This window comes from Sorex araneus, chromosome X, assembly GCF_027595985.1.
Source record: "Sorex araneus isolate mSorAra2 chromosome X, mSorAra2.pri, whole genome shotgun sequence".
Taxonomy (NCBI): Eukaryota; Metazoa; Chordata; class Mammalia; order Eulipotyphla; family Soricidae; genus Sorex; species Sorex araneus.
Genome location: NC_073313.1, coordinates 215,677,098 through 215,704,948, shown reverse-complemented (window position 1 = coordinate 215,704,948; position 27,851 = coordinate 215,677,098). Strand labels below are relative to the sequence as shown.

At 39.8% G+C, this 27,851-nt stretch overlaps 1 protein-coding gene across 1 annotated transcript in view; it reads left to right on the top strand.

Annotated features, from left to right (window-relative positions):
* Positions 1-7,037: 7,037 nt before the first annotated feature.
* CERKL (ceramide kinase like) overlaps positions 7,038-27,851 on the top strand; it is a 121,464-nt gene continuing 100,650 nt past the window's right edge. The window contains exon 1 of the mRNA XM_004601200.3: positions 7,038-7,276. Within this exon, the coding sequence (XP_004601257.2) occupies positions 7,039-7,276 (238 nt within the window). The 5' untranslated portion in view covers position 7,038. The remainder of the gene's footprint in view (positions 7,277-27,851) is intronic.

Sequence of the window (27,851 nt, the reverse complement as noted above, 5' to 3'; positions counted from 1 at the left end):
TGTTTTTGTTTTGTTTTGTTTTGGGGACACACCCAGCAGTTCTCAGGGCTTAATCCTGGCTCTGTGCTCAGATATCACTCTTGGCAGGGTTAGGGATTCCAGAGATTAAACCTAAATTGCCCATGTGCAAGGGAAGTACCCTACCCACTGTACTATATCTCCAGTTCTCTTTTAACAAATCTGAATGCCTGTTTGCTATGGATTTACATTCTGTTACTGAGGAAGTGGTCTTGAATTCAGTAGTTGTCTTATTAGGACACTTTCACTGGGTCCTACTTGATGGCCTCTTGAAAGACAATATTTAGAATAGTTGGGAGTTTTACAAAACCTTTTTTCAGACATAAATTTCTGAAGAATGAAGACTGTTTCTAGACCTTTCCTCAAATGATGAAGCAACCTTGTGGTTGTCAAGGTAAAACTCTTATTTCAAGGCCCAAAAAGAACCAAACTTTAGCCAAAGCAGAAAAAGCAATGCTCAGGAGGCTTCATGAAATTTTCTTGGATCACAATTTTTATGCATTTATATGTGATATGTATAATACAAAATATATGATGCTAAAATATGTTACTTATGGGAAATTTATTATCAAGAACTAGAGAGAGAACATTTTGGGGATGTTTTGGAATTATTATAGATAAGTGTAAAACGAATTTTTTTCAGTTATTTCTTGAGCATCACTATCTTCCGGTTGCTTGGTCTTATAGTCTCTGGATGTTGGCCATTGGTGGGATTATACGGCATGGCACTGGGGGCAGTTTGTGGGTGTGGCTGCCAAGATACTGGAAGATGGGGGGTCTGTGTGGAGAAGGCCCAGTCCAAATCCGAGCAGGCTTGGAGATCTCAGCCTTGGGTACTATGAGTACTATATACTATGTACTATGTACATAGTAGTACTATGAGGTAAAAATAAAAATGGAATAAAATCAAATGGTCCCAAATAATACCTAACATCAAAGTAAGTATTTCCAGCAATAAAAAATACTGTTTAGAGTTTAGAGTTCAAGTTGCTGTGAAGAATTCTGGTGTATAGTAAGCCAAAATTTTCCACTGCTAAATTTCTCCTTTGGAAGTTCCAGTCTCAGTAGCAAGAAAGAATAAATCGAGCCTTATAAAAATGTAACAGATCATTAAATATATGAAGAGACTGACCATGCATCTCTTAAATGCATGCTATTTCCCGTTTTTTAACTCTAAGCCATTTTGGGGGACTCTCATTCTCATCAACTTCTTGTAGATATCCCTTAAAAGCTGTGTTCAGTTAAGGATATCTTTCTTACATGGATTCTCTGTACTCTGTGTCAATCATAATTTTTTCCAATTACTTTCTTTCAAGTATTTATTTTTTTTAAGGGGGATCAGAAACAGTAGGTCCTGAAAAAAGTACTAGAGCTGTCTTCACTGGGGCCCCTCAAAGGGGACTGGTTGCCTTTCCCACCCCGCACCAAGCAGATCCTTGACAGTTGAAGCCCTCTGGAACCCAGCCACAGCCATGCTCAAGACCACTTTCCACATGTTCGGACAAGCCTCATGCATGAAGGTTCCAGCAGAGGAACCCAGGTGTATGGGACCCAGGGCTGAGATCTCCAAACCTGCTCGGATTGGGACTGGGCCTTCTCCACCCAGATCCCCCATTTTCCAGTAACTTGGCAGCCACACCCAGAGACTGCCCCCGGTGCCCTGTAATCCCACCAACGGCCAACATCCAGAGACTATAATACCAAGCTCCTGGAACTAATGATAGGTTAGCTAACCTAACAATAGGTTCTCCCTCTTGGAGAACCTGACAAGCTACCAAGAGTTTCTTGCCCACACGGGTGAGCCTTGCAAGCTCCCTATGTTGTATTCATATCCCAATTACAATAAAAGGTATATACTTACCTCTCGAAGAGCCCGGCAAGCTACAGAGAGTATCCTGCCCACATGGCAGAGCTTGGCAAGCTACCCGTGGCATATTCGATATGCCAAAAACAATAATGATAGGTCTCATTCCCCTGACCCTGAAAGAGCCTCCAATTGTTGGGAAAGACGAGTAAGGAGAGGCTGCTAAAATCTCAGGGCTGAGTGTAATAGAGACGTTACTGGTGCCCACTTGAGTAAATCGATGAACAACGGTATGACAGTGATACAATGATACAGTGATACAGTGATTCCTTGAACAGTTGCAATGTACTAGGTGTACTTTGCTCAATGCTGAGAATCCAATAATAACATAAATACTTTGCCACCAAGTAGATTTATTCCAATGTTCCAGGAAACATTTATTGTTTCTTAATTTTCAGGACTGTTCTAAGTGTATTAATTCAATGAGGGAGACTAGACAATAAACAAGTAAATATAACAATTGCAATAATTAGGGCTTAAAAATAAAACAGAAGTGATAGGAGATATTAATGGTGGCCTACAAACACTTGTGTTTTATTTTTTTTATTTTTTTTCTTTTGTATTTTTTTTAATATATTTTTTTTATAATTTATTTATTTTTAATTAGAGAATCACCGTGAGGGTACAGTTACAGATTTATACACTTTTGTGCTTATACTTCCCTCATACAAAGTTCGGGAACCCATCCCTTCACCAGTGCCCATTCTCCACCACCCGTAAACCCGGCGTCCCTCCCACCCACCCCAATCCCATCTCCCCCCCACCCCACCCTGCCACTGTGGCAGGGCATTCCCTTCTGTTCTCTCTCTCTAATTAGCTGTTGTGGTTTGCAATAAAGGTGTTGAGTGGCCGCTGTGCTCAGTCTCTAGCCCTCATTCAGCCCGCAACTCCCTTCCCCCACATGGCCTTCAACTACAATGTAGTTGGTGATTGCTTCTCTGAGTTGCCCTTTCCCCGGAACGTGAGGCCAGCCGCGAAGCCATGGGGTCAACCTCCTGGTACTTATTTCTACGGTTCTTGGGTATTAGTCTCCCGCTCTGATATTCTATATACCATAGATGAGTGCAGTCTTTCTATGTCTGTCTCTCTCTTTCTGACTCATTTCACTCAGCATGAAACTTTTCATGCCCATCCACTTAACTACAAAATTCTTGACTTCCTTTTTTCTAACAGCTGCATAGTATTCCATTGTATAGATGTACCAAAGTTTCCTCAACCAGTCATCCGTTCTGGGGCATTCGGGTTTTTTCCAGATTCTGGCTATTGTAAACAGTGCTGCGATGAACATACATGTGCAGATGTTGTTTCGATTGTACTTTTTTGCCTCTCTGGGATATATTCCCAGCAGTGGTATTGCTGGGTCAAATGGGAGCTCAACCTCTAATTTTCTGAGAATCGTCCATACTGTTTTCCAAAAGGGCTGAACTAGCCGGCATTCCCACCAGCAGAAACACTTGTGTTTTAATCCTCAGACCCTGTGTATATGTTTTCTTGCAGGAAAGCAAAAGGGACTTCTTAGATGCAGTAAAACATTAATAATTCTGGTAAGCCCAATGTTATCACAGGAGTTACTATAAAAAAGAGGGAAGGTCAAAGCCAGATAAAGAAATGAGGGACAGAAGAAAGAAAATAATACTCTGAAGATAGAAGAAAGGGTTACAAGTTAAGTAATGCAAACAACCTCTAGAAGTTGGAAGGTGTAATGCACACTAATGCATTTTATTTTAGACCAGAGAAACTGGCCTAAAGTTCCTGAGTTTCAAATTCTAATCTTCAGCAATATAAAGTAATAGATCTGTGTTGTTTTGAGTCACTATATTTGTGGCAATTGGATATTGGTAATCAGTAATATAAGGGTTACAGAATGGTGAAAACTGGAGAATGCTCAGTAATGGCTCCCTGATTGAGGTTACTATAAAGCAGAAAACTGAATGAAACAAAACAATGAGCCATTTGGTTAGCTGAGAACACAAATATTCCAGATAAAGGGAGCAAGGCAATTGTGCTGTATTCACAGTGTCTAAGGACATTTAAGAAGGCTTGCATGAAAGAACAAGGGGGGATCTATTAGGTGACCTAGAAAAGTTAGCCAGGGGCAATACTATATAGGAGGATCTTGTACTATTGCCAAGCATTTTAATTCTATTTCAAGACTGATGGGAAGTCTCAAGAAGATTATGAGCAGAGAGTGATACGCTTGTTACTTTTAGGAGCAATGGACTGTTTAGTGAATAATAGACTCTGGGTAGGAGGAAGGGCAGGGGAAAGGAAGGGAAAGGAGAAAGCAAAGAAATGGGTTGGGAGGCTAGTGATGCTCTCTAGTTGAGAGAGGCAGGACCAAATTAGGATGAAAGAAAGCCAAAAGGAATCTAGCTTCAGTATAGATTGGATCACCTGAATTTGCCAGTATATCAAATGCATGTGAGTCTTGTTCCAAAACTAAGTTCATTAGAATAAATTTAGAGATCTTATTTGTCTTATTAAATAATCCAGCAACTAGAAAGGCTCGTGAGAAAGGTGTGTGTGTGTGTGTGTGTGTGTGTGTGTGTGTGTGTGTGTGTGTGTGTGTGTGTGTGTGTGTAAGAGAAGAGAAGAGAGAGGGTGGTAGGTAGAGTTTCTGTGCTGATCAACTGACTAGTGCTAACCAGGAAACCCCAGAAACTAACTTCCTTCCTTCCGTTCTTCCTTCCTTCCTTCCTTCCTTCCTTCCTTCCTTCCTTCCTTCCTTCCTTCCTTCCTTCCTTCCTTCCTTCCTTCCTTCCTTCCTTCCGTTCTTCCTTCCTTCCTTCCTTCCTTCCTTCCTTCCTTCCTTCCTTCCTTCCTTCCTTCCTTCCTTCCTTCCTTCCTTCCTTCCGCCCTTCGTTCCTTCTTTCCTTCCCTCCTTCCTTTCCTCTTTCATTTCTTTCTTTCTTCAGATATGAGCACAATTTTTGATAACTACATTTCAGATTCTTATTGGGTGACCATGTGAGGTGTCAAGGAGGTGGCTGGATGTTTTGAGGGTGGTGGTGGCTGGTGACATTTCTTGAGGGGCCTTGAATCATCCCTAAACTGAGTTCTCTGTTGCTGATGCATGGGGAAGTCACTTTGGTATAGGCCATGGAAGGGAAAGGCTGGAGCGCAATCCTTATCACTTCTAGTATTAAGAATTATAAAGCTGTGCCAGGAATAAATCTAGAGTCTCAGGTGCATGTCAGGCATTTACTTTATCACTGAACCATACCCTTGGATCAAAGGTTTCTGATGGTTTGAACCAGCTGAGTCTTAAAAAAAAGGGTGACTTGATATGTCCAAGTATCCTAGAAGAAGCCACTGCTTTGTTTTATCTGCTCCGAGTCTCAGTGAGCTCCTAAAATGCCCAAGACGTCTAATTGTGTTGCTTGACTCACAAGCAACACAGAAGATGTTGACTCCAGAAGTTCGCCTCATGCTGAGGCACCAGCTTTATCCACGAATGATTGCTGAGATCCCATTCGAAGCTGTAAAAAGTTCAGAAGCTTCTTGACTTCAGCTCCAAGAATTACTCCTGCAGTCAGCTCAGATCAAGAAGCTTGGATATTTGTCTTTAGAGCGTTAAACTGTAAGTGTCCTAGCTAAACTTCTGCCCGAGCTTTAAGGTCCATAGGGATTTGTCCAAGCCTACTGTTAACCTTTCTGTTTTTATTATTTTGAAATCCAATGGTTTCTATTGTTTGGGGGCCATACCTAGCCATGCTTAGGACATACTCCTGGCTCTGGGCTCAGGTATTATTCCTGGTGGTGATGGTGGAGGTGGCATGAGATTCTGGGCTTTCCAGGATGGGCCACCTGCAAGACAAGAGCCCCTGTGCAATCTCTCCACATGAAATCCCAGTTTTAACAGAGAATGTTGAAAAACTCCTGATATCATTAGCTCTTATCTGAATTTGCTGTGGAGCCAGAACTACTGCAACTAGGTTCATAACTATGCATCTAATCTTCTTTTAAATTCTTTTCACCCCTTACTTCCCTCAGTGCAATAATTCTGAACTTAGAAAAATGCCCAATGATTTACTTATGACTCCTTCTTTCCCCAGAACACACTTTCTTCCTGATGGTTTCGCTATATTCAGCTGTCAGCTCCCAGTTAAAACACTTTAGAGCAGTGATTCTCTTACTGAACACTGGAATACCCTGGGGAGCTTGAAACATTCCTGAGCTCTGATACTCATCCCCAGAGATTTCAGTATAGCCCGGGCATCCGGGTATTGAAAAACGCAATGTGTAGCCAAGACTGAGAACCACTGTGTTTTATACTGTACTTTCTAAATCGACAAAGAACTAATTTCTTCTGTTTCAACTATGGGGATAAGGTGAAGGGAGAATCCTCTAGGGCTTTCTGTATTTCCAAGTAACAGGGCATCACAGTGGAGGCCCGGAGGCCCGAGGGAGGAAAAGCCCTACTGCTCCAATCCTCTCCAGGGAGCCAGGCAAAGGCAGGCAGGCGAGTCGGTATCCTCTGGGAAAGCAGGATTTTTGTGGACTGGGGACATCGTTCTCTAATACTATATTTGTCAGATGAGAATGTGTGGAAAACAAGACCCGTCTTTCCTCGCAGGCTTTTTGAAAAGGGAACTTTCTCACGCTCTATCAGCGGCACAAAATCCAGCTAACCACCGTGCGCTTCCTAAGAGTCGCTGGGAAAGAACCGGCCTAACAGCGCTTGAAACGCCCCGTGCACTCAGTGGGTCCGCGGCGGTGGCCTGCCGCAGTCCTGCTTTGGACTTGACCCGGACCTTTTCCAGAAGAACCTGCGTTTCAACAAGATTCCTAGGGAGAGAGTGCAAGTCAAAGTTTGAGAAGCGCTATTCCAAGTAAGGGCTGAACTCTTTGAGCCAAATTTGAGCCAAATTTCTTCCAACGGAGGGGCTAAAAAAGGGAAACCACGCATCTTCTTCGGGGGCAGGGGCAGAGGCCAGAACTTGGCGGGCTAGAGCTCAGGATTAGATGGGGCGGCCCCGCCCGCCCCTCCCGCCTCTCCCGCCCCTCCCGCCCCGCCCCTCCCGGAGCTCCGGGCCCCCGCGCGCCGTTGCTATGGTAGCGCCGGACGCAGCCCGGGAGGTGCTGCGGCGTCCTCTGCCTCTTCTTGCAAAGGCTTCCCCCAGCCCCTTGGCTCCAACCTGGTCAGCAACCCCGCCATGCTCCGGAGGAGGCGTGGCAGCCGGGTGAGCGTCCTGGAGGGCTGCCGGGAGGACGAGGCGCCCTCGGCCGCTGCTCCCGTGCCCGCGGCGCTCTGGGCATCTTCGCCGAGACCGGAGGCGGCGGCCGAGCAGACTCTGCTCCGGGGCATCTTCGAGATCGGAAGGGACAGCTGCGATGTGGTGCTGAGCGAGCGGGTCTTGAGGTGGCGGCCCATCGAGCCGGTGCGCCCCGGGGGTGAGTGTGGGTCCCCGCGTCGTCGTCAGCTTTGCGCCCTCTGGTTCCTGCGCCCCAGTCCCTGTCCCTCTCGGCCTCCCGCCGCTCCCAAAGCTCCTCCTTTGCCTGGCTAACAGCTCAGAGGTCCGGTATGTGCGTCCCTCCTTCCCATCCCGAGATCCTGAACGTCCCTCCTCCACCCCTCGCCCGGGATCCCCACCATCCACCCCTCCCCCGTGGCTTGCAGCTTCGGTGCATCCCGAGTCCTGGTTGACTTCTGCGTTGCGTCGTAGATTTGAGTCCCTAGGGGAACTGGTTTCCAAACACCGGAAAGTCACCTGCTCCTCTCCAAGCTGAAGTTTTTACTCTCCCAACTCCAGATAGCACTTAGCAGAATATTCCCACTTCTGCTTCTGAATCCTGCTTTGCTGACTGCTGCGAGTGTAAAAGACAGTGCTTTGGGGTCTCTCTGGGTTCCCATTGTCTAGCCCTCAGTAAGCTTAGTCTATATAAACTTCTGACTTTTAGTGCGGACATCACCGTGCTGTTTCCTTGCTGTTTCCATGCGTCAATCTTTTATTGACTTAAAACTTTTTTTTTTAAATCTAGGTGATATATAATGTTTTATTCTAACAAAAAAAAAAGTGTTTCAGTTCTTAGCCTAGAAACTTAGAGAAAACCTTAGGATATGTTGCACTATTCTATCTAGATACAGATTTATGAGGCCAGAGCGATAGTACAGCAGTTAGGGCACTTGCCTTGTACACGGCCAACCTGGGTTAGATCCGCTGAACTCCATATGGTCCCCCCAGTCTGTCAGGAAAGATCTCTTGAGCTCAGAAGCAGGAATAAGTTTTTAGACCACAACTGAATGAGCCCCCCACAAAACCAAAATACAAAACCTAAATTTAATTATCCCCTCCCCACCAGAAAGCAAGACACAATGTGTTAATTATATGACACATACAAAACCAAAACTGATAAAAAGGTACTGGCTTCAAGTTTCTTACCAAAAAATTTAAAGAGAAAAAATTAATAGCACCAACTATCTGTTCCTGACTGTCCTGCTGGTTCATTGAACTAAAACTAACTTTGGCCTAAGCATGTTTTTCGATGATCTGAAAATCATTGAGGATTATTTTTTAGAGCCTTTGAGTTGAAAGTTAGATACATGGACATAGATCATCTACTTAGTTTTAATGCCTGTAAGAATTTTGAAGTTTTGCAGTATAGAAGGTCATAATTATAGTTTTTAGATTCATTCACAAAAGCTTCTTTAACCTACAGAAAGATGAAATACTAGATAATTAAAATAAGACATTGTGCAATGGAGTCAGACAAATGAGTGTTGCAGTACTGTTTAGAGGGAAAGCACATATATTGCAAAAAGGTGCTTAAAAATTTTGGTCATGTCTACTAGTTAAAACATGATCATGGTTACCATAGATACACATTATTGGAAATATAGAGAAGAAATAGAATGACATTTACTAAGAAAAAACACATTTATGCTTTTTTTCATACTAACTTAAGAATATAGAAGTCATATGCTTCAAAATTACAAAGATGGTACTTCCTGTAGCTTTTGAATTTACAAGTCAAACCCATATTATTTTAAATCAACACAAAGTAGCACTGTAGCACTGTCGTCCTGTTGTTCATTGATTTGCTTGAGCGAGCACCAATAACGTCTCCATTGTGAGAGTTGTTGTTACTGATTTTGGCATACCAAATACGCCATGGGTAGCTTGCCAGGGTCTGCCGTGCAGGCAGGATACTCTTGGTAGCTTGCCGGGCTCTCAGAGAGGGACGAAGGAATCGAACCTGGGTCAGCCACGTGCAAGGCAAAAGCCCTACCTTCTGTGAAAATTAAGTAAAAATACGTTTTTTGTTTGGTTTTTGGGTTTCTCAAGTAGTGCTCAGGAGGCCATGGACTCCTCCCTGAAGGAGGGATCTCAAAACTTGGATTCTTAGCCAACTGGGCCTGAGGGTTAGTGCAAGCGCCTGAGATCGTGGTGCTGCTTTTTTTTGGTTGTGCTGGGGAATTACCTGGGCCACCTGGGTGGGACATGCATCCATAAGGAGGTTGGCAGAAGGCAAGGCATGTGCCTTAACACCTGTGCTATCTCTCAGGTCCTCAAAAAATGTTGTTTTCTATTAAATAGTGTTAAAAATGAATAGACTTGCTTTACATCCTGGCAATGAAATTTAGGTGAACATCTTGACAGCTAGAACTCTGAAAGTTACATGTTTGAATTTGCTCTAAAAAAACTCTTTGGTTTTGGATGGGAGCGGGTAGGGCACTTGAATTGCATGTGGCCAACCCGGATCAATCCCCAGCACCTCATAGAGTTCCCAAGCCCCACTAGGAGTGATCCCTGAGTGCTGAGCTAGGAGTAAGTCCTGAGTACTATGGTGTGTCCCAACCCCGAAAATAAACAAAAAAATTCTTTGGTTTTTTTGAACTGGAGAGATATTACAGAACAGCGGGTATATTGCTTGCCTTTCATGTGGCCTATCCACGTTTGGTCCCCAGAAACACATATGTTCTCTGAGCCCCAAAAATAGTGATCCCTAAGTAAAGGAGCCAGGATTAAATCCTGAGCACTAGCAGGTGTGATCTCCAAATAAAACAAGATCTCTTTGGTTTTTATCTTCTTCATTCTATGTACACAATCTTTTTATTTTTTTTGTAACCAACGCCTAAAATGTAAATGATATTGTATCCCTAAAATTTGAGGTACAGGAACCAGGGAGATAATCTGGTTATTCTAGTATTAAATGACACCAACAGGGGCCCAGGCTTCCTGAGCACTGCTTCGGAGGGTCTCATACCAAACAAAGAAAAAAATCAGAGAAAAACTGGAGGTATTGCAAGAACTTGTAATTATAAAAGAAAATAAGAAATGTTTTACCTAAACAAAATGGGAAGCACAAAATTGCTATTAGGAAAGAAGGTTTAAATGTGAGAATCATTCCCTGACATGGAATTGTGAATGGTGAAAGATAGAGAAGTTGGTTCCAGAAATGAAAGGATAAAAAATGCACCTTGGTTATTGTACTTGGGAAGATTATTGGGTTGAGTGGAGAGTGGGGAATCATATTCATTGCTAAATTTCTCAACATAGGAAATGGCAGGCCATTGGGTACAAATAGGTCATGCATATATAATGTTTACAAGATCACTCAGGGTTTTTTCCTTTTCATAAAATCTGTGAGATTACTTAGTTTTAAAATCTCATAGAAACTTTGTCATTTTTGAAAAATCAATTAAAAAATGTTATACCTCCTTAGCAGTGTTCTAGGGGCCTAGGGACCCTTAATGATTCATGGCCAGCAGGACAGGATCGATTGGTGCTCAGGCTCCGTGATGCTGGGTACCATCAAGTCGTATCTGGCATGGTTCAGAGGGCTGTGAGGTGCCAGAGGTCAAGTTCTGTTCCTTTTCATGCCCCTGACCTATGAACTATCCCCATGATCCTTTAATATTTTGTTTTTAGAGAAATTTGGGGTTTACAGCAAAGTTGAACTGAAGGTACAAATATTTCTAGAGATCAGTGTTATTTAACCACTAATACACAAGTGTCAAAAGGTTAAAATAACCTTTACCTTGGTTCTGACTACCAGTTCATGGATCAGTACACAGGCCAGGTATGGGATTTCAGCTACAGAAAGGTTGAAGAATACTCCCATAGACCACCTGCCCCCAGCATATACACCTCCATAATAAGCATTCCCTACTACATTTGTACAACTGTTCAATGAACCTATAGTGACAAATTATTGCCTAGATTCTATAGTTTGTTGAAGCTAACTTTTGGTATTGTACATTCTGTGGATTTTGATCAACTTATAGCAGCACATGTACTAGGGTTCTACAGAGAAACAGAACCAGTAGAATATGTGTCTCCCTCTCTCTAATTTTGCTTTCTTTTTATTTAAAATTTATTGTAGGATCACAAATTGTGAGATTTAAAAACTTAGCAGTTTTTATATAAGGTATACAGAGAGCAAATAAGTATATGAAAAGATTCTCTTTATTTGACATCTAGGAAATGCAAATTTAAATGGGATCCTACTATGTATCTATTGAAATCACTGTTTTTGTACTATCCATTTGCCCACTTTTAACACTCAGTTCTTGTCAAGAGTGATTATTTCTGTGATTGATGCTGGGTCCCTTTGCAATCCTAACTGATAACTTTTCAGTATCTGTATTGTAAATGAGAGAGAGAGAGAGAGAGAGAGAGAGAGAGAGAGAGAGAGAGAGAGAGAGAGAGAAGCGGGCAGGAGGGCAGGAGGGAAACTGGGGATATTGGTGGTAGGAAATATATACACTGGTGAATGGATGGGAGTTGGGATATTATATGACTGAGACCCAACTATGAACAACTTTGTTACTGTGTATCTCACTGTGATTCAATACAAAGTAAAATAAAATAAAATAATTGTTTTTAGGAATATTGACACCATCAACAATTGTTGAGAATGTGGACAATAGGAACTCTGATTAATTGCTTGTGGAAATGCAAAATTCTATAATCACTAACGTCTCGTAATTCCTTATAAGAAAAAATATACTCTTGACATATTGAGAAATCCTTGTCATTTAGCCAAAGGTGCTGAAAACTGTAGTCCATATCCCTATGGATAGGGATATGGATAAAAACATATCCTATAGATATGGATAAAAACAAACCATATGCATAAATGTTTATACAAGCCCTGTGAGTCTTGCTCACAATTGCCAAATATTGGAAGCACCCAAAATTTTCTTCAGCTAGGGCTATAGCTTGGCAGTGGAGCACTTGCCTTGCATATATGAGATCCTGGGTTCTACCTCTAGCACCGCCACCACCAAAATTTTTTTAAAAAATTATTCAATATGCAGAAGGATCAATTAACTGAGACCAATCCAGATAATGAAATATTAATTAGCACTAAAAACTAAATGAGCTATCAAGACAACGAGAGACCTTAAAATGTATTAAGTGAAACAAGCTGATCTAGCAAGGCTACACACTGTATCAATTCAGTTATTTGATGTTCTGATAAAAGGTAAAACAACACAGTAAACGTTTTAATGGTTTTACAGAAAGAGTTTAAACAGGTTATTACTTGAAGAGTTGCAGTCTCATTTTTAGAGCTACAAAAACAAAATCCTACAGAATCTCCACTTTAAAGCAACAAGTTAAGGGGCTGGATAAATAGTACAGCAGGTAGAACATTTGCCTTGCATGCAGCCTACCTAGGATTTATCCCTGGCATCATCAGAAATTATCCCTAAGCACAGATCTAGGTATGGTCTGTCCCCACCCATCCCCCACTGAAAAACAAAGTCTAACTAACTTATTCTCTCTTACTTTGAGGCTTAAATTCAGAAACAAAGGTGTCTGCAGAGTCAGACAGAATACCCTCTGTGGTATCTAGGAGAGAACCTTCCTTTTTTTTTTTTTTTTTTTTTGCTTTTTGGGTCACACCCGGCAATGCACAGGGGTTACTGCTGGCTCTGCAGACAGGAATTACTCCTGGCGGTACTCAGGGGACCATATGGGATGCTGGGAATCGAACCCAGGTCAGCCGTGTGCAAGGCAAATGCCCTACCCACTGTGCTATTGCTCCAGCCCCCAGAACCTTTCTTTTTGTTCCACTCCTTGTGGCTTCTGACATTTCTAGGCTTTTGGTAGCAGATTGGTCTTCTCTGCTCTGTTTTTCCATGGTCTGTCTTCTGCAAGAGCAAAGTCATTAGATTCACAGTTGTATTTAAGGTGTTTAATAAGTCTTGAGATCCTTAACTGCACCCATAAATAAATTTCCATATAAGAGATTGGATAGATCTGAATTATTTGGAGGGTGCGGTAGGATGGGATATATTATAGACGTGACAGCCATAGGCGTATAAAATGAAGGCAAAAAATGAAAAACGTTTTGCTGAGAGTTTGAATTGATAGGGCTTGTCAAAGTGTAAGGAGGGTGGGTGGGGGGCATCAACTGAAAGAGAGAGGACAGATGGGGAGAAATTTGAAGGCAAAAGAACTTGAGCTTTTCTCTCTAGAGTGGCTGAAGGTATTTTCCCTTTCCTGTTTCCCTCTCATATGTGAAGCTGTGCTGTCCAGCACACAGCACCCCCGTTATTCCAAGCCCTGCCTTTGAAGATTGTCACTGTCAACATAAAACTTTAGATTCACAGGCTCTCTTCCATCTGAATGACTACTACCTATGTGAACTATCATTTGTAACTTTGAAACTCACTGTGATTTGAATAAAACACAATCATTTGCCTCAGTCCATGACCTCACTGTGAAAGTTTGTCATCTCTCTTCAAGAACAGCCAATTATCCCATCATCCTTTAGCAATTTGTCTCCCATATTCTAGTCTTGGGATTTCAGCCTGCCATTCTAATAGCTCTTTCATTCCAGCAGTGCTATATTCAGAACCCTTCATTCCAATTACATCTTGCACTGAATCCTGTAGACTGTTCACTAGCTTTTAACTTGCCTCTTTCTCTCTTTCTTTGATAAGCTGCTAGAAAAATGAGTTTACTCACACTGCCTCTCCTAACTTCTGTCTCTTTCTCTCTTTCATCTCTCTCTCTTTCATTTCTCTCTCACTCTCTCTCTTTCTCTCTCTCTCTCTCTCACTCTCTCTCTCTCTCTTTCTCTCTCAGTGGGGGAGGTCACAACCCTGGTGTGCTTAGGGTTTAACTCCCGGCTCTGCATTCAGGGCTCACTCCTGGTGGAATACTACGGATCAAACCTGGGTCGACTGTATGCAAGGCCTTACCTACTCATCTCTTAGGATTTACTTCATAATTACTTAAGTCTTGTTCCTTCTATGCTCAAACTTCTCAGACAAAGGTTAGCAGTATGTTTCTAAATGTGCAAGTAAAGGGACAGATTTCAGCTCTACTTTTTCTGAATCTCCTTCATTTGATTTTTTTAACTTTTGATAATCACTGGCTTGATATGTCACCAGATCAATTTCTACTGAGGGACTTTAATCTTGCTTTCTGCCAAAGTTTAGTGCTCTTCTGATGTGGGTCTGGATCAACTATTGTTCTTTGGATAGCATAAACCAGTGTGGTTTCACCTATCTTCAGGACTAACGTTCAAGTCTGTCTATCTGTGGTCCTGACTTTAAATGCTTCTAAGACACATCAACTTGGGAGTCCCACAAATTCAAAAAGTCTTTAAAAAATCTTTAAAGAGGGAATTCAGATTTAATATATCCATTAATATAATTAATTATCTTGTATACCTATCACATATTTATTATTGTTATTGTATGATTGGGAGGCCTTACTCAGCTGTGCTGTGCTCATGCCTTGTGGGGGTGCCTGAAGAACCAGATGCAATGTCCAGGTTTGAGTTGGGAGTTGGCCTCATGCAAGGCAAGAGCCTCACCTCTTCTACTCACATGCCCCCCACTCCTGCAGTTCTCCCTAATCCAATCACAGTTTTTGAACTGACAGATTACTTTTCCATTAATAGAATATTTAACTTTGACTTTTAAGATAACTTGATAAGAATTTGTAGAATACAGTACATATAAATATGTAGACTGGTTGAAGGACTTAGGAAAGGTACCTGGGACTGGGGATAGAGGGGCAGGTAGTACTGCTCTCAGACCCAGTATAACGTGGGGAGGGAGCAGTTGCCTGGGCCTGGGTTTCATAGAGACTCGGTGGAGAAGGCCGTTAGCCAGGAGCTATGGCCTTTGTCTCAGCTTGGCTGATTTCCTCAACCAGTCATATGGGAATTGGAAGCAAGGACTAAATTCCCAAGTATCCTCTTTTCTGGCCCTTAACCATGATCCAAAGCCAAGTAGAAGCCAGAGAGCAAGGGGACCATGAGATTAGGCCATATGGTATGGCCAGGCATGACACCCACCAAGCAGGTAAAGATTAGAGATTGGATCTAGAAAGAGAGAGGAGAAGATGTTCAGAGCATCTGTTTCATTAGCCATTTAGCTACTCATCAAGGATGTTAGGTACTCTTCAAGGTTCCATCTATAATTGTTGAATGAATGAATTTGTTAATGAATATCATGAACTCTCATGTCTATTCCATTGTAATTTGAATATTACACTACTGTTTTTAGTGGTCGTTATCAATTGCCAGGAAATATGAATTCCTTATATAAAAATCAGGACTTAAATATATATATATATTTATTATTAAGCTAATTTTGACTTACTTCTCCACTGTGAATGTCATGGCAAGAAGGATTCATCTTGTTCAGCTGGTTGGAAGCTCTGATAAGAGCATAAGTTGACCCTGGTATCACCAACATTAGATAAACTCTCTATATAAATAGACATATCTGTTTGGAAAAAACTGAAGTGAAGTGAAATCTCTTATATTTTACTTTTATTTGATTGCCACTGATTTGAACATCTCTTGCTATTTTATTGTGATTTTTTTAACAAGTTAAATCTTACTGAATAGTAGTCTTAAGAAAAAACTCAAGGAGTAAATACCAAGTTAGCTATCGTTATATGAAAATTCTGAGACAATGGGAGTGGAAGATCAGGTGAGTTTTGAGATTAAAGAAAGAAAATCAGATAAGTCTGAATCCAGAGATTTTGTTTAAGCGGAGGGAGATGCTGCTTCTGAGGTGCTAAATATTGAGAAGATTGCTCGGAAAGACTTAAGGGCAGATACTACAGTTAAGTTGTGTACAGTAATTCCCCTCTAATATCAAGAGCTTATTTGAGCATGGCCAACCATGTTCTGAAAATGTTGATTGTGAAAGGAAGATAGATCACATTTATACAACTTTTATTCTAATATAGTATTATAGCATGATGTCATTATCCTGATTTAAATATTAACATTATTTGTAATTTATGAACCAAGTTTTATTTTTGGTATGTTGTGTAGGAAAAAACTGTGTCTTTATATTGGCTTCAATACTGCCGGTAACTACTGTCATCCATTGAAATTCTTGAAACAGATATTTTATGAATAAGGGGGGACTATTTACTGGGTTAGATATTTCTAGAGTTAAATATTTTCACAAGTATCATTGATTTCCTGTTGACATTGTTCTAAATCCTAACCAGTCCAACGTATAGAAATATGTGTTTACCTAAAGGAAAGCTTTGTTTTGAAATAATATATTGAGGAAAATGCAAGAATTTTTGTAGCAGAATATTTTTATTGTATGATTGGTGTAATGTTATTATCAATTTTCATAAAGGGAAAGTTGTTAATGGGGAGAGATAGTGATAAATAGGATTAGTTTGCATTAAGCTCATATTTTAGAACATTAAAGAATGACCAGTTTATATAAACAAGCTCTTTATATCAGGAAAGACAAATGTCACATCCTCTCTTTTCTGTTTCATGATGGAACACCGTTTGTTAATGGATAATACCATGAAGTATGAAAAATGCTCCAGATTTTTTCATAGGCTCTCCGTTCCACGATTCTGTGCCCATCTGTGGTATAGGAAAGATTTTAGGAGTAGCAACCAAAGGACTTGAGGTCCTGTCTTCAACAAACAAGATATATCTATGGCTTTGGGTAAATGAAGCCTTCTGATTATAGTTTACTCTTTTCAAAAAATGAGGAATTTATATTATCTTTAAGACTAAGTGAAGTTGCATTTTAAAGAAAATACTTGTTCAGTACATTTTGGCCTATCAGGACATTTTAATAAATCTCAGTAAAATTTAATCAGTGGAATCAACTGTTGTGTGTGGAAGGGTGTTTATATTTTACGGCAGGATTCTTGCCATCTTAATAAATTCCTAATTAGGGGAAACCCATGGGGATATGGGCTAAGACCTACTCCCCTCTTCCAGCTTCAGGGTACAATAATAAGAGAAGGATGGTCACTATAACACAAGTCTTCTCTTTGCAAAGAAGGCTAGCATTTTCTGATTGAAAATTGTTGGCCAAAGGTAGTCATAAGCAGATTTTTCATGATGGAGAAAGGACTAATTTACCCTTTTTTCCCAATCTATTTTATTTCTGGTGTCCTATAGTCAAATTTCTGTGCAAGTAATTTTTGGTTTATTATTATTGGATTATCATTGTTTTAAATTAAAATATTTCTAACCTTAATTATAATTTGAAACTCCATTTTTCATGGACTTACTATCTCAGGTTCTACAATTGTGGGTTATTTTTCTTTTCAAAGGATTATTACCATGACAGTCTGAGTTCAGTTAAATTATGCTGGAATCAGAAAATCTGAGTAAGCTGGGATTCAGAGTAAGGCCTTTAAATTATTTGTTTTATAGGAGAAGAGAGATATGCCTTTCTTGTGCTTTAAGTTTATTTGTGAATTTACTTACTGGAAATTTAGCAACATGAGGGGTAAGACAGAAAAATGTGAATATGTGAATAAAACATAATTAATTTAAAAACAACAACAGTTAGTGATTATGTGGGACTTAGTAGCGCTGGGTACATTCTAAGTATTAATCTGCCTAAGCTGTTTGGGAACAGATGTACGTGAAACAGATCCCAGTCTTCTGTTGTGTACATCCAAAGTGAGACATCTGTCGGTGGACCCTGTGGTCAGAAATAATGGAAGCAGGGGTTAAACCCCAAAATGACCTATTACTTGTGTGAATTATTGAAGGACTAATTACTCAGTAAAACATGATGCTTTGATTTATCAGTCTACATATTAAGAAGAAAATGCTTCTTTTTTTTAAAAAGAAAATCTATGTTCTTAAGCTGTCAAATTGAAAGAATTTTAAAGACGGGTGTGAAAATAAGTTTACTAAGGAACTACATGTTATGTTCATGAAGTTTTTAAATACTTTGACAGGTCTATTAACCTACTGTATAAATATTGTATAAAGTTAATATCGCATAAATATTAGCTTTTTAAAAGTAAATTATCCAAGACGCAAAACAAATATAAATCATAACTATTCAGTCAAACTTTGCAATGATGGAATGCTGTGTGTGAATTGTTCCAAATGGTAGCCTTCAGCTACGTGTGGCTATTGAGCACCTAAATGTGTTAGCATGACTAGGAGACAACTTTAAATTTCATCTCCATTTGAATTTAATGCCCATAGGCATGCAGCTAATAGTGATCACTTTATACAGCACAGATCTAGTGTTTGGGGAGTTGAAAAACTTTTCTTTAATCCCAGATACTAAGTTTAATCTTTGTGTCAAAAGATAGTTTTCACATAACATCAGTGTGGAACTGATGATCACTGATCACTGTCATCCCGTTGCTCATTGATTTGTTCGAGCGGGCACCAGTAACGTCTCTCATTGAGAGACTTATTGTTACTGTTTTTGGCATATCCAATACGTACGGGTAGCTTGCCAGGCTCTGCCGCACGGGCTCGATACTCTCGGTAGCTTGCCAGGCTCTTCGAGAGGGTCGGAGGAATTGAACTCGGGTTGGCCGCATGAAAGGCGAATACCCAACCTCTGTGCTATCCCTCCAGCCCCTCACCGATATGGTCACACAAATCTGAGCTGACAATTTAAGATAAATAGTTTAGTACTCAAATGCCAAAAAGACAAAACCGTTTAACATATTTTGTGAATAGCACTGTAACACTGTAGCACTGTCATCTGTTGTTCATCCATTTGCTCAAATGGGCACCAGTAATGTCTTCATTGTGAGACTTGTTGTTACTGTTTTTGGCTTATTAAATATGCCACGGGGAGCTTGCCAGGGTCAGCTGTGCGGGAAGGATACTCTCAGTAGTTTGTGGGGCTCTCCGAGAGGGATGGAGGAATCGAACCCTCCATCCAGCAGCCTGCAAGGCAAATGCCCTACCTGCTGCTATTGCTCCAGTCTATTTTTGTGAATACCAAGAAAAATCTTTGATTTTTGAGAATTTATTAACTGAAATAAAAGTTAAAATCTTATCTATTAAAATCATTATAGTCAGCATGATTTATTACTTAAAATTGGCAAACCTAACCTTTTTTATGCTATAGAAATATGTATTCAAAACAACTTTCCTAGCCTTTGTGCCCTAACCCTATGAAAGTATGCATGCTAATATTGTTCCAAACTATGTCACCGTCCTGTGGCAGTCTCTGAAGACTGGTATTTTTAAATATGTATCTACTTTTTTATAGATTATGTAATATTCTTCTCTCTTCTCCATACTGTGGGGGAGTCTTTGAAGCTGAAATATTTGGCACTGAAATATTCCTCTTCAGAGTAGGTAATGGTACTTACACTGAAGTCCTGGTAAACGCAAACTGAGGTCATGTATTCTAGAAGATCAGGTTCTGAAAACCAGAGAATGATTGAGATAAGAGCTGTCCAAACCTGAGGACTTGAAGTAAACTTGTGCAGTCCAAACTTCTGAAGCTAAAGAAAGAACGTCATGGCAGTGAATATAATAAAAACTATTTTGATTGTATTTGCAAAATAATATTGTTACCTTCACTAGCAATTTTTGGCCCGTTTGTATTTTGGGAAAGTAAGCTATTTAAAGATCAATAGATGTGCAGATATAATTTATTGCAGTTGTCAGATATCTCTAGCACATTATTTGTTCTGAACCTTATTGTTCTTTATACCACCTTGTTTACAGACATCATCAAAGTTTTCAGCATAGGTTTTCTCTAATTCTCCTATGAGACTGTATTTCTGTCCAACTTGTTTTGTTTTGTTTTATGAAATCCCACACCTGGTGGTGCTCAGGGCTTATTACTCTTGACTCTGTCCTCAAGGATCAATCCTGGTGGGGTTCAGGTGATCACATAGGATATCAGGGGTTGAACCCATGTTGATTGTGTGCAAGGCAAGTATCTTATCTGCTATACTATCTCTCCAGTCACTGCCCACGTGTTTTAAGTACTGTACTAATAACAATCGGGGCTGGAATGATAGTGCAGCGGGTAGGGCGTTTGCCTTGCAAGCGGCCGACCCAGGTTCGATTCCTCAGCCTGTCTGGAGAGCCCGGCAAGCTACCGAGAATATCTCACTGCACAGCAGAACCTAGCAAGCTACCCGTGATGTATTCGATATGCCAAAAGCAGTAACAAGTCTCACAATGGAGATGTTACTGATGCCCGATCAAGCAAATCGATGAACAACAGGACAACAGTGCTACAGTGCTACTAATAACAATCAGTACTGATGATTGAGTTCAAGTGAGAGTTGGAGGAGGGGATGTAAACAAAGGGAAAAAAACTACTAGTACCCAGTGTGTTTTTTAAGCTCCACAATTCCAAATTCAGTATGTGATGGAGTATATTAATGGGAAAAGAGGAAAAAATAGAGCTTGAAATAAATTAAACCTTAACTTTAGGTGTGCCATCTAGAAGTTGAAAACTATTGATTGTAGTATCCAAAGGCAACAAGGCAGGTTTGCATTAAAAAAAAAAAAAAAAAACAACTTGGCATGGTACAATATACTAATTACAAACCTAAAGATTAATTTACACTAAAGTGCTATCTGGCATTATGGAATTCTGTACATTCCAAGGTTTTCATCAAAACAGTGTTCTGGAAACTACTGCTACTGCTACACACCCCTGTCCAGTGTTTGACTGGAAACAGTGAACATTTTATTGATGTTTACTCTGCCAGGTTCTGTGCTAAGTATCTTATCTTGTTTAATCTTCTCAACAAGACTATGTAGTTAGGATTTTTCTCCCTGGGGCCCAGCGATGTTAAATAACTTGCCCAAGGTCATAGTAGTAATGGAGTTGCTGGGATGCAAAGCCAGGCAGTCTGACTCCTAGCTCACACTGTACTCATTAGGTTATGCCGCTTCCTCAATCAAACAAGGAAGAATTTACTCTAATGCCTTCAAGAGTCTGATACCGAGTCAATGGTCATGTAGCATCATGTAGCATCAGACTCCAAATAAATTTAACCTTTAGAACAATATTTTCTGACTTCTTTCAGGCCGATAGATAATTTTACTATAGAGAGTATTTGTCTGGCTACTTAAATTTTCCTAGTAAGTGATGAAAATGAGCGTGAGAAATGGAAATTTGAAAAGCCTTTTTAAACCCACTGTTCTTAATGAAAAACATTAATGAAAAACATTTCTTAATGAAAAACATTATCCACATGTAGAAATAATAATAAGCCTTTATATAAATCGAGGGTCTGGAGAGCTATATAACACCTTCTTGAATTTATACAGTTTTTTGCAAGATTAGTTTTATTTCATCTCTGACCTACACAGTTTTTCCTTGAGAAGTCTGTAAATAATTTCTAGACATCATAAATTAGAATTCATAAACATCTCAGCATGGATCTTTAGGAGAATATTATCTTTAATATAGTTTAGAATATTGCAAAAATATGCAGTGCACTCACTACCACTATTCCAATGTAAAGTGATTCTCTGTATCTTTAAAAATTCACTGCTCAGATTACTCTTACTTTAAAAAAACTAAAACATAGTTTTAAAAAGCAATCCATATTATACTTGATTGCCCTGTCTCTTATGTTTTCCAATCCACACGTTCCTATTTTTTCTCTTTTTTTCTTTCAATTTATCTTTCAACAAATTGTATGGTGTGGTCTATAGTTTTTCTTAAGAGTCTGAAAGCTTTATTGGGGACAAATGTCTGTAAAAGATGAAAGGACAAGGAAGTAGTTTGGAAGGGATGACTTTCAGATTATGATGCTAATATGACACCTCTACAGGGGGAGATGAAGCAGCTGTGTGCAGAAAGAGCCTCAGACTTCGATGTATATCTGATACTCTTTGCTTACCTACAGTGAGAGCTTAGGAGAAAAGATTTCCCATTAGGAGCCCTGTCTTGGTTTGTTATGTTCAGTTCTAAGCTGGGGGGCTGCCTGGAGGAGTGTAGTTCCATGGCTGGTGGCTATCAGATAACTGCATTTTTTTATAATGGTAGGGCAAATTCTCCCCCAACCCTTTTCTCAAAAGAGGACCCAGCAACCACAATGACTTCTGATGTTTATGATTATCATTAAGAACTCAGGGAGGTGTTAATGTGGCCAGAGAGATAGGACAGCAGGTAGCCTGCTTGCTTTGCATGCACTTTACCCAGGTGTGATCCCAAGCACTCCTTATGGTTCCCCAAGCCCCACCAGAAGTGATCCTTGGGCATAGAGCCCTGAGTAATTGCTGGTTGTGGCTACCAAACAAAACTAACAACAAAAAAGTACTCAGCTATGTATTTCTTTATTTTTAATTTCTATTTTTTCAATTGAGTCATCATAAGATACATAGTTACAAAGCTGTTCATGATCAGATTTCAATAATACAATGATCCAACACCCATTCCTCCATGCATCCCTGACCCCAACCAGTTTCCCTCCTGTCATTCCCCCCCCCCCACCCCTACCCCCTTCTCTGGGCACTATGGTCTGACACAAACTGAGAGGTTATTGTGTTTGCTCCTTTACCTACTTTCAGCAGGCAGTTTCTATCCAGAGTGATCATTTTCAACTTACTCGGCTATTTAAACATATTAAATGTATCTTAATTTAGTATGAATAGTTCTCCAACTGTCTCAATTTTGGATTAATGTACCCATTTAAGTTAGTTTTTTTTTTTTTTTTTTTTTTTTTTTTTGCTTTTTGGGTCACACCCAGCGACGCTCAGGGGTTACTCCTGGCTTTGCACTCAGGAATTGCTCCTGGCAGTGCTTGGGGGACCATATGGGATGCCGGGGATCGAACCCAGGTCGGCCGCGTGCAAGGCAAACGCCCTACCCGCTGTGCTATCGCTCCGGCCCCCCATTTAAGTTAGTTTATGAGTCTTTTTTGACATTCACACAGCCATGTGAGAGCCTATTTGTTTTCAGGGATGGCAAGGTTTATTCTGAAACTTTTGTGGCTGAGACTTGGCAATGAGCCTTTTATCAAGGAAATAGAGTTCTTTATATTATGTAGTGGTATCTAGAGACCACAATTTGAGTATGAAACGTGTTCATTGTTAGTATTTCGCATGTATGTGCCGATATTGTAGGTCTTTTAGAAGACAGCTAAGAACTATGTAGTTTTTCCCCAAAGAAGTAATTTATCTTGAAATTACTCCAATTGTAAAACTTAAAATTATTTTGTGTCTTTGTCCTGTTCTTACATCTTGATATCCAACTGATGGAATATCATTATCCACTATATATATGTATATAACTGAATAAATTTCATAGAATAGCAATATCAGTACTATTCCATAAATTACTGAAAAACATTTAAATAATTTTTCCTTTCTTTCTTTGTGTGTGTGTGTGTGTGTGTGTGTGTTGCAATGCTCAGGAATTACTCCTGGCTCTGAGATCAGGAATAACTACTAGTGGTACTTGGGACACCATGTGGGATATAGGGGATCAAACCTGGCTTGGCCATGTAAAAAGAAAAGTGCCTTAGCCCCTGTACTATCGCTCCAGGCCCCGCTCCTGTTTAAACCATTCTTAACTATTTCTGTTGTTAGAAAATATGCCACATGTAGTCATATTTCTGTGTTTTAAAGACATTTGGAAATATTCCTATCTGTGATATTATACCCACAACACATTATGCAGAATTATTTCAGTGCATTTTTGATTTTAGGGCATTGATATTTTTAAATTCAGGTTTAGTTTGCAATGATGTAATATATAATTCTAAAGTCAGATCTACCAAGAAATTTCTGGGATCTGAAATTTCTTTATAAATCTTACCAACTCTCCCTTCCAATTTTAGGGGTACATTTGCATATCATTTGCATATAAAATTTTAATTTATTATTTGTTTGGGCGAGGCACACGAGCAGTGGTCAGGGATCCTGGGGTTCTCTCCTGGTGACACTCAGCAGTCTGGACTGGATGGTTTATTGCTTGGGCCTGGCAATGTAGCGTGTTGCTTGGGCCCAGCGCTGATGGAGTGCGGGGCATAAGAGATATGCTTAGTGATGCCTGGTGAGTCATGTGCTGGAAGGATTTGGACCCAGTGCCTCTGCGAACAAGGCATGTGCCCTGACCCTGTGCTGTCTTCCTGGCCATTTGTTTTGCTTTTAATACAAGTCATTGTCATTGTCACTGTCATCTCGTTCGTCAATTTACTTGAGCGGGCACCAGTAACGTCTCTACTACACTCAGCCCTTAGATCTTAGCAGCTTCTCCTTATTCGCATCTTTCCCAACTATTGGAGGCTTTTTCAGAGTCAGGGAAATGAGACCTATTGTTACTATTTTTGGCATATCAAATATGCCATGGGTAGCTTGCCAGGCTCTGCCGGGTGGGCGGGATACTTTCGGTAGTTTGTCAGGTTCTCCAAGAGGGAGAACTAGGCTATTAGATGTCTCGCTTCTAAGAGCTTGGTTTTATAGTCTCTAACACACACACACTTATATTTTAATACACATACATATATATATACACACACATACACATATGCACCTATATACATATGCACATATGCGTCTATACGTTGTTATTCCACCACTACTTACTCTTTTACATGACTGATAGCATATCATATGTACATTTATCCACCTCAATTTCTTCCTGAGGACTGGAGCGATAGCACAGTGGGCAGGGCGTTTGCCTTGCACACAGCCGACCCAGGTTCAATTCCTCCACCCCTCTCAGAGATTTCGGCAAGCTACTGAGAGGATCCCGCCTTCAGGGCAGAGCCTGGCAAGCTCCCCGTGGCACATTCGATATGCCAAAAACAGTAACAACAAGTTTCACAATGGAGGCATTACTGGTGCCCGCTTGAACAAATCAATGAACAATGGATGGCAGTGACAGTGACAATGCTATAATTTCTTCCTGAATAAAATACTCAATAGATGAATCAATAGTGTATTTACTGAAAGACTTCATTTCTTTTTATATCTCCATAATACTCGTTGTATCCTGTAGTCGTGTCCTTCAATACTAGGTCTGGCAATGCTGTCCTAATTTTGGTTTGGTGTGTGGCCTGGCCACACAGCACTGTTGTGCCAGCAGTTCTTGGAAACTACTGGGGCTACTCCTGATGGTATTCAGAGGGCCAGGCAGTATAAGTGCCTGGATCAAATTTGAGGCCTTTTCCATGTGAGGCATGCACTTAATCCCTTTGAACAACCCCCTTGTGGTTTTTGTTGTTGTTGTTGTTCTTGTTCTTAATTTAAGTTTCCAAGAATATGACTTATGTTTAGACAGTATAAAAACTCTGGAACGCTTCTGACTTTAACTTTTCAAAAGATGTCAATAAATAATATCGAAAAGAATTGGGTTGAAGAGATGGCTCAATGGGCTGAAGCACATGCTTTGCATGCATGTTCCATCCTGGAAATTTTATGGTTCCCTGAGCACAGAGACAGGAGTTCTCTTTGTACTCTGCTGGGGGTAACCCTCATATAAAAATAAATAGCATTCTTTGATATTTACTAGTTCTAAAGAAATTTTCTAGAGGATCTCATATTGCTGATGTTGAAGTTTCCATTTACTAAATATAAATATACATTATATTAAAAATAATGGCCTATTAATCAACTATTGAATGCAGGATACTAGACAAAGCCATTTATTTTGAAGACTGAATTCTTATTATTTCAAAACTATGTATTATCATTAGATTTGAAAATAAGTTTCTTTGCCATTATTCTTGGGTAGACAGATTAAAATTAGAAAATCCATGTTAAATGTCCCTGTAAAGCCTTGGTATTCTTATTTGGTTACTATTCTTTGATATGTCTCAATAACACCAGTTAAAAACAAAAATAAAAAATATCAACATATTGTCTATCACATTACGTTTACTGTTGAAAGCCTGGCTATATAGTCTACTAATCTTATTTTTTTCTCAACTTGATGAATGCACTGGTCATTATTTCTGCCACTGATGCTCTTTTGTCTGCACATACTGTTGCAACATAATGTGTTGTGCATTTGATACTGATATTCCTATATTGCCATAAGGAGCTGCTATTATTTTAGACACTAACTGATTTCATGATAGTGTCAGATTTCTTTAACATATGCTTATGTTTTTGTACAAATGACCCCAAGAAACATCTGCTAGTTTTGTGATGGTATCTACTGTTTCTTTTTTAGAATTTGACCTACTGGTCACTTTTTAATGTGAATCTATATTATTTCACCACAGTAGGCTAACTTTCTAGTTTTTATTCTATTCATAACTGAAATATTAGTTTCATGCTATAATTCAGAGAAGTTGAAACTTGTTGTGCCTAAAAATTGTTTATAACTTTGCTTTTAAACTTTGGCTGTAAATCAGAATAGAAAAGTACTCTTTTAGGATACTTTAGAATCCAAAAGTAGGTATAATATTGCTTTGTAAAGGTTCTCAAAGTACTCTTTGAATTTTATAAAAGTTGCAATACTGCGCTATAGTCATTGGTCAGTCCATATTCTATACTAATTGTTATTCTTTTTTAGTGTCTCCAATGGAAATATAAAGAAATTCTTTGTATAAAGAAATATATAGAAATATAAAGAATATAATAGAAATTCTTTGTCTAAAGAATGTGGAATTAAATTTTTATAAACTTTTACAATGCTTGCTCTAGGAGTAAGAAAAACTGTTTAATATAATCTAGTATCTATTATGTATGGCATATAATGTTTTTATATCATCATACTAAAAGCCATCAGATATGTTAAACAAGGTTCTTTTCATTTCATGTTGTTCATGTAAATTGCCTTTATTATATTTGTGGTTCCTAAGTCTGGATCAACAAAACTAAAACCAAATGTTTCCTAGTAGGAAGTATATAAATAGAATCTATTCAACATCCTTTATTAGAAAACAAATCTACAGAACTCTGTATTGACTACATATGTGATACTAAATTTGAACTCAGGTAAATATATGTAAGAGTTATAATCCTTAATTATAGTATATACTTAGATTGTAAAGTACAATAGTTTTTATTTTCTATTCATCTGCTTTCTCTGCATCAGCTGTTGGACTCCTTCTGACTCCAACCATGTTATCATTTACATCTTCACACTCATTCAGTCCCCTTGCTACTCTTAGTACCCCTCTGTCCCTTGGGTGACTTATGTCATTAGGACAACCTTCTGTCCTATGTTTGCCACCACTTGGCTGAAACTGAGCTGAGGTTCCTTGCCAGTTACCTTAGGTGTTGGGCCTGCTGTGTTTCGGCTTTGGCCTTAGTGATGTCTGTGGGCCTTCCACTTCCAAACTCAATCCTTCAAGGGGTGACAGGATTATGAAAAGCTTTAGTCGCAGTGATAAAACCTGAGCAAGGCTGTGCTGAGTGCCTAAGTAGCTTTCATTTCAGTCTGAAATAGGAGAGCCAGGGGCCTCAGTGTCCCTTGAGAAAGAAAGATTTCGCTTAGCCTTCTGGGCCCAACACTCAATTCTTAAATGGGCTAGTGGGTTGGACCCAAAGGGGAACATAATTCCCCCAAATTGTGGTTTAGTTTCCCTCTGTGTACAGTGGGAGGAGAGCCAAGGAAGAGAAGTCCCCAGAGTCTTTTCTGTCTTGTGCAGAGCAGGCCTTTCCCCTTCAGTAAGGACTTCCCATCCCTTTGTCTTCCCTGTTTGCTCCAGGACACTGGAGGAACTACTGAGCTAGTGCGGGCAGTCCTGGAAATGGTCTTTAGGATACTGGTTGTTCTTAAGCAATGTTTGCACATCAAAAGGCTATTTAGCCATTTTCATTTACTCTTTATTGCTTCCTACCTTTGATGTTGTTAGTA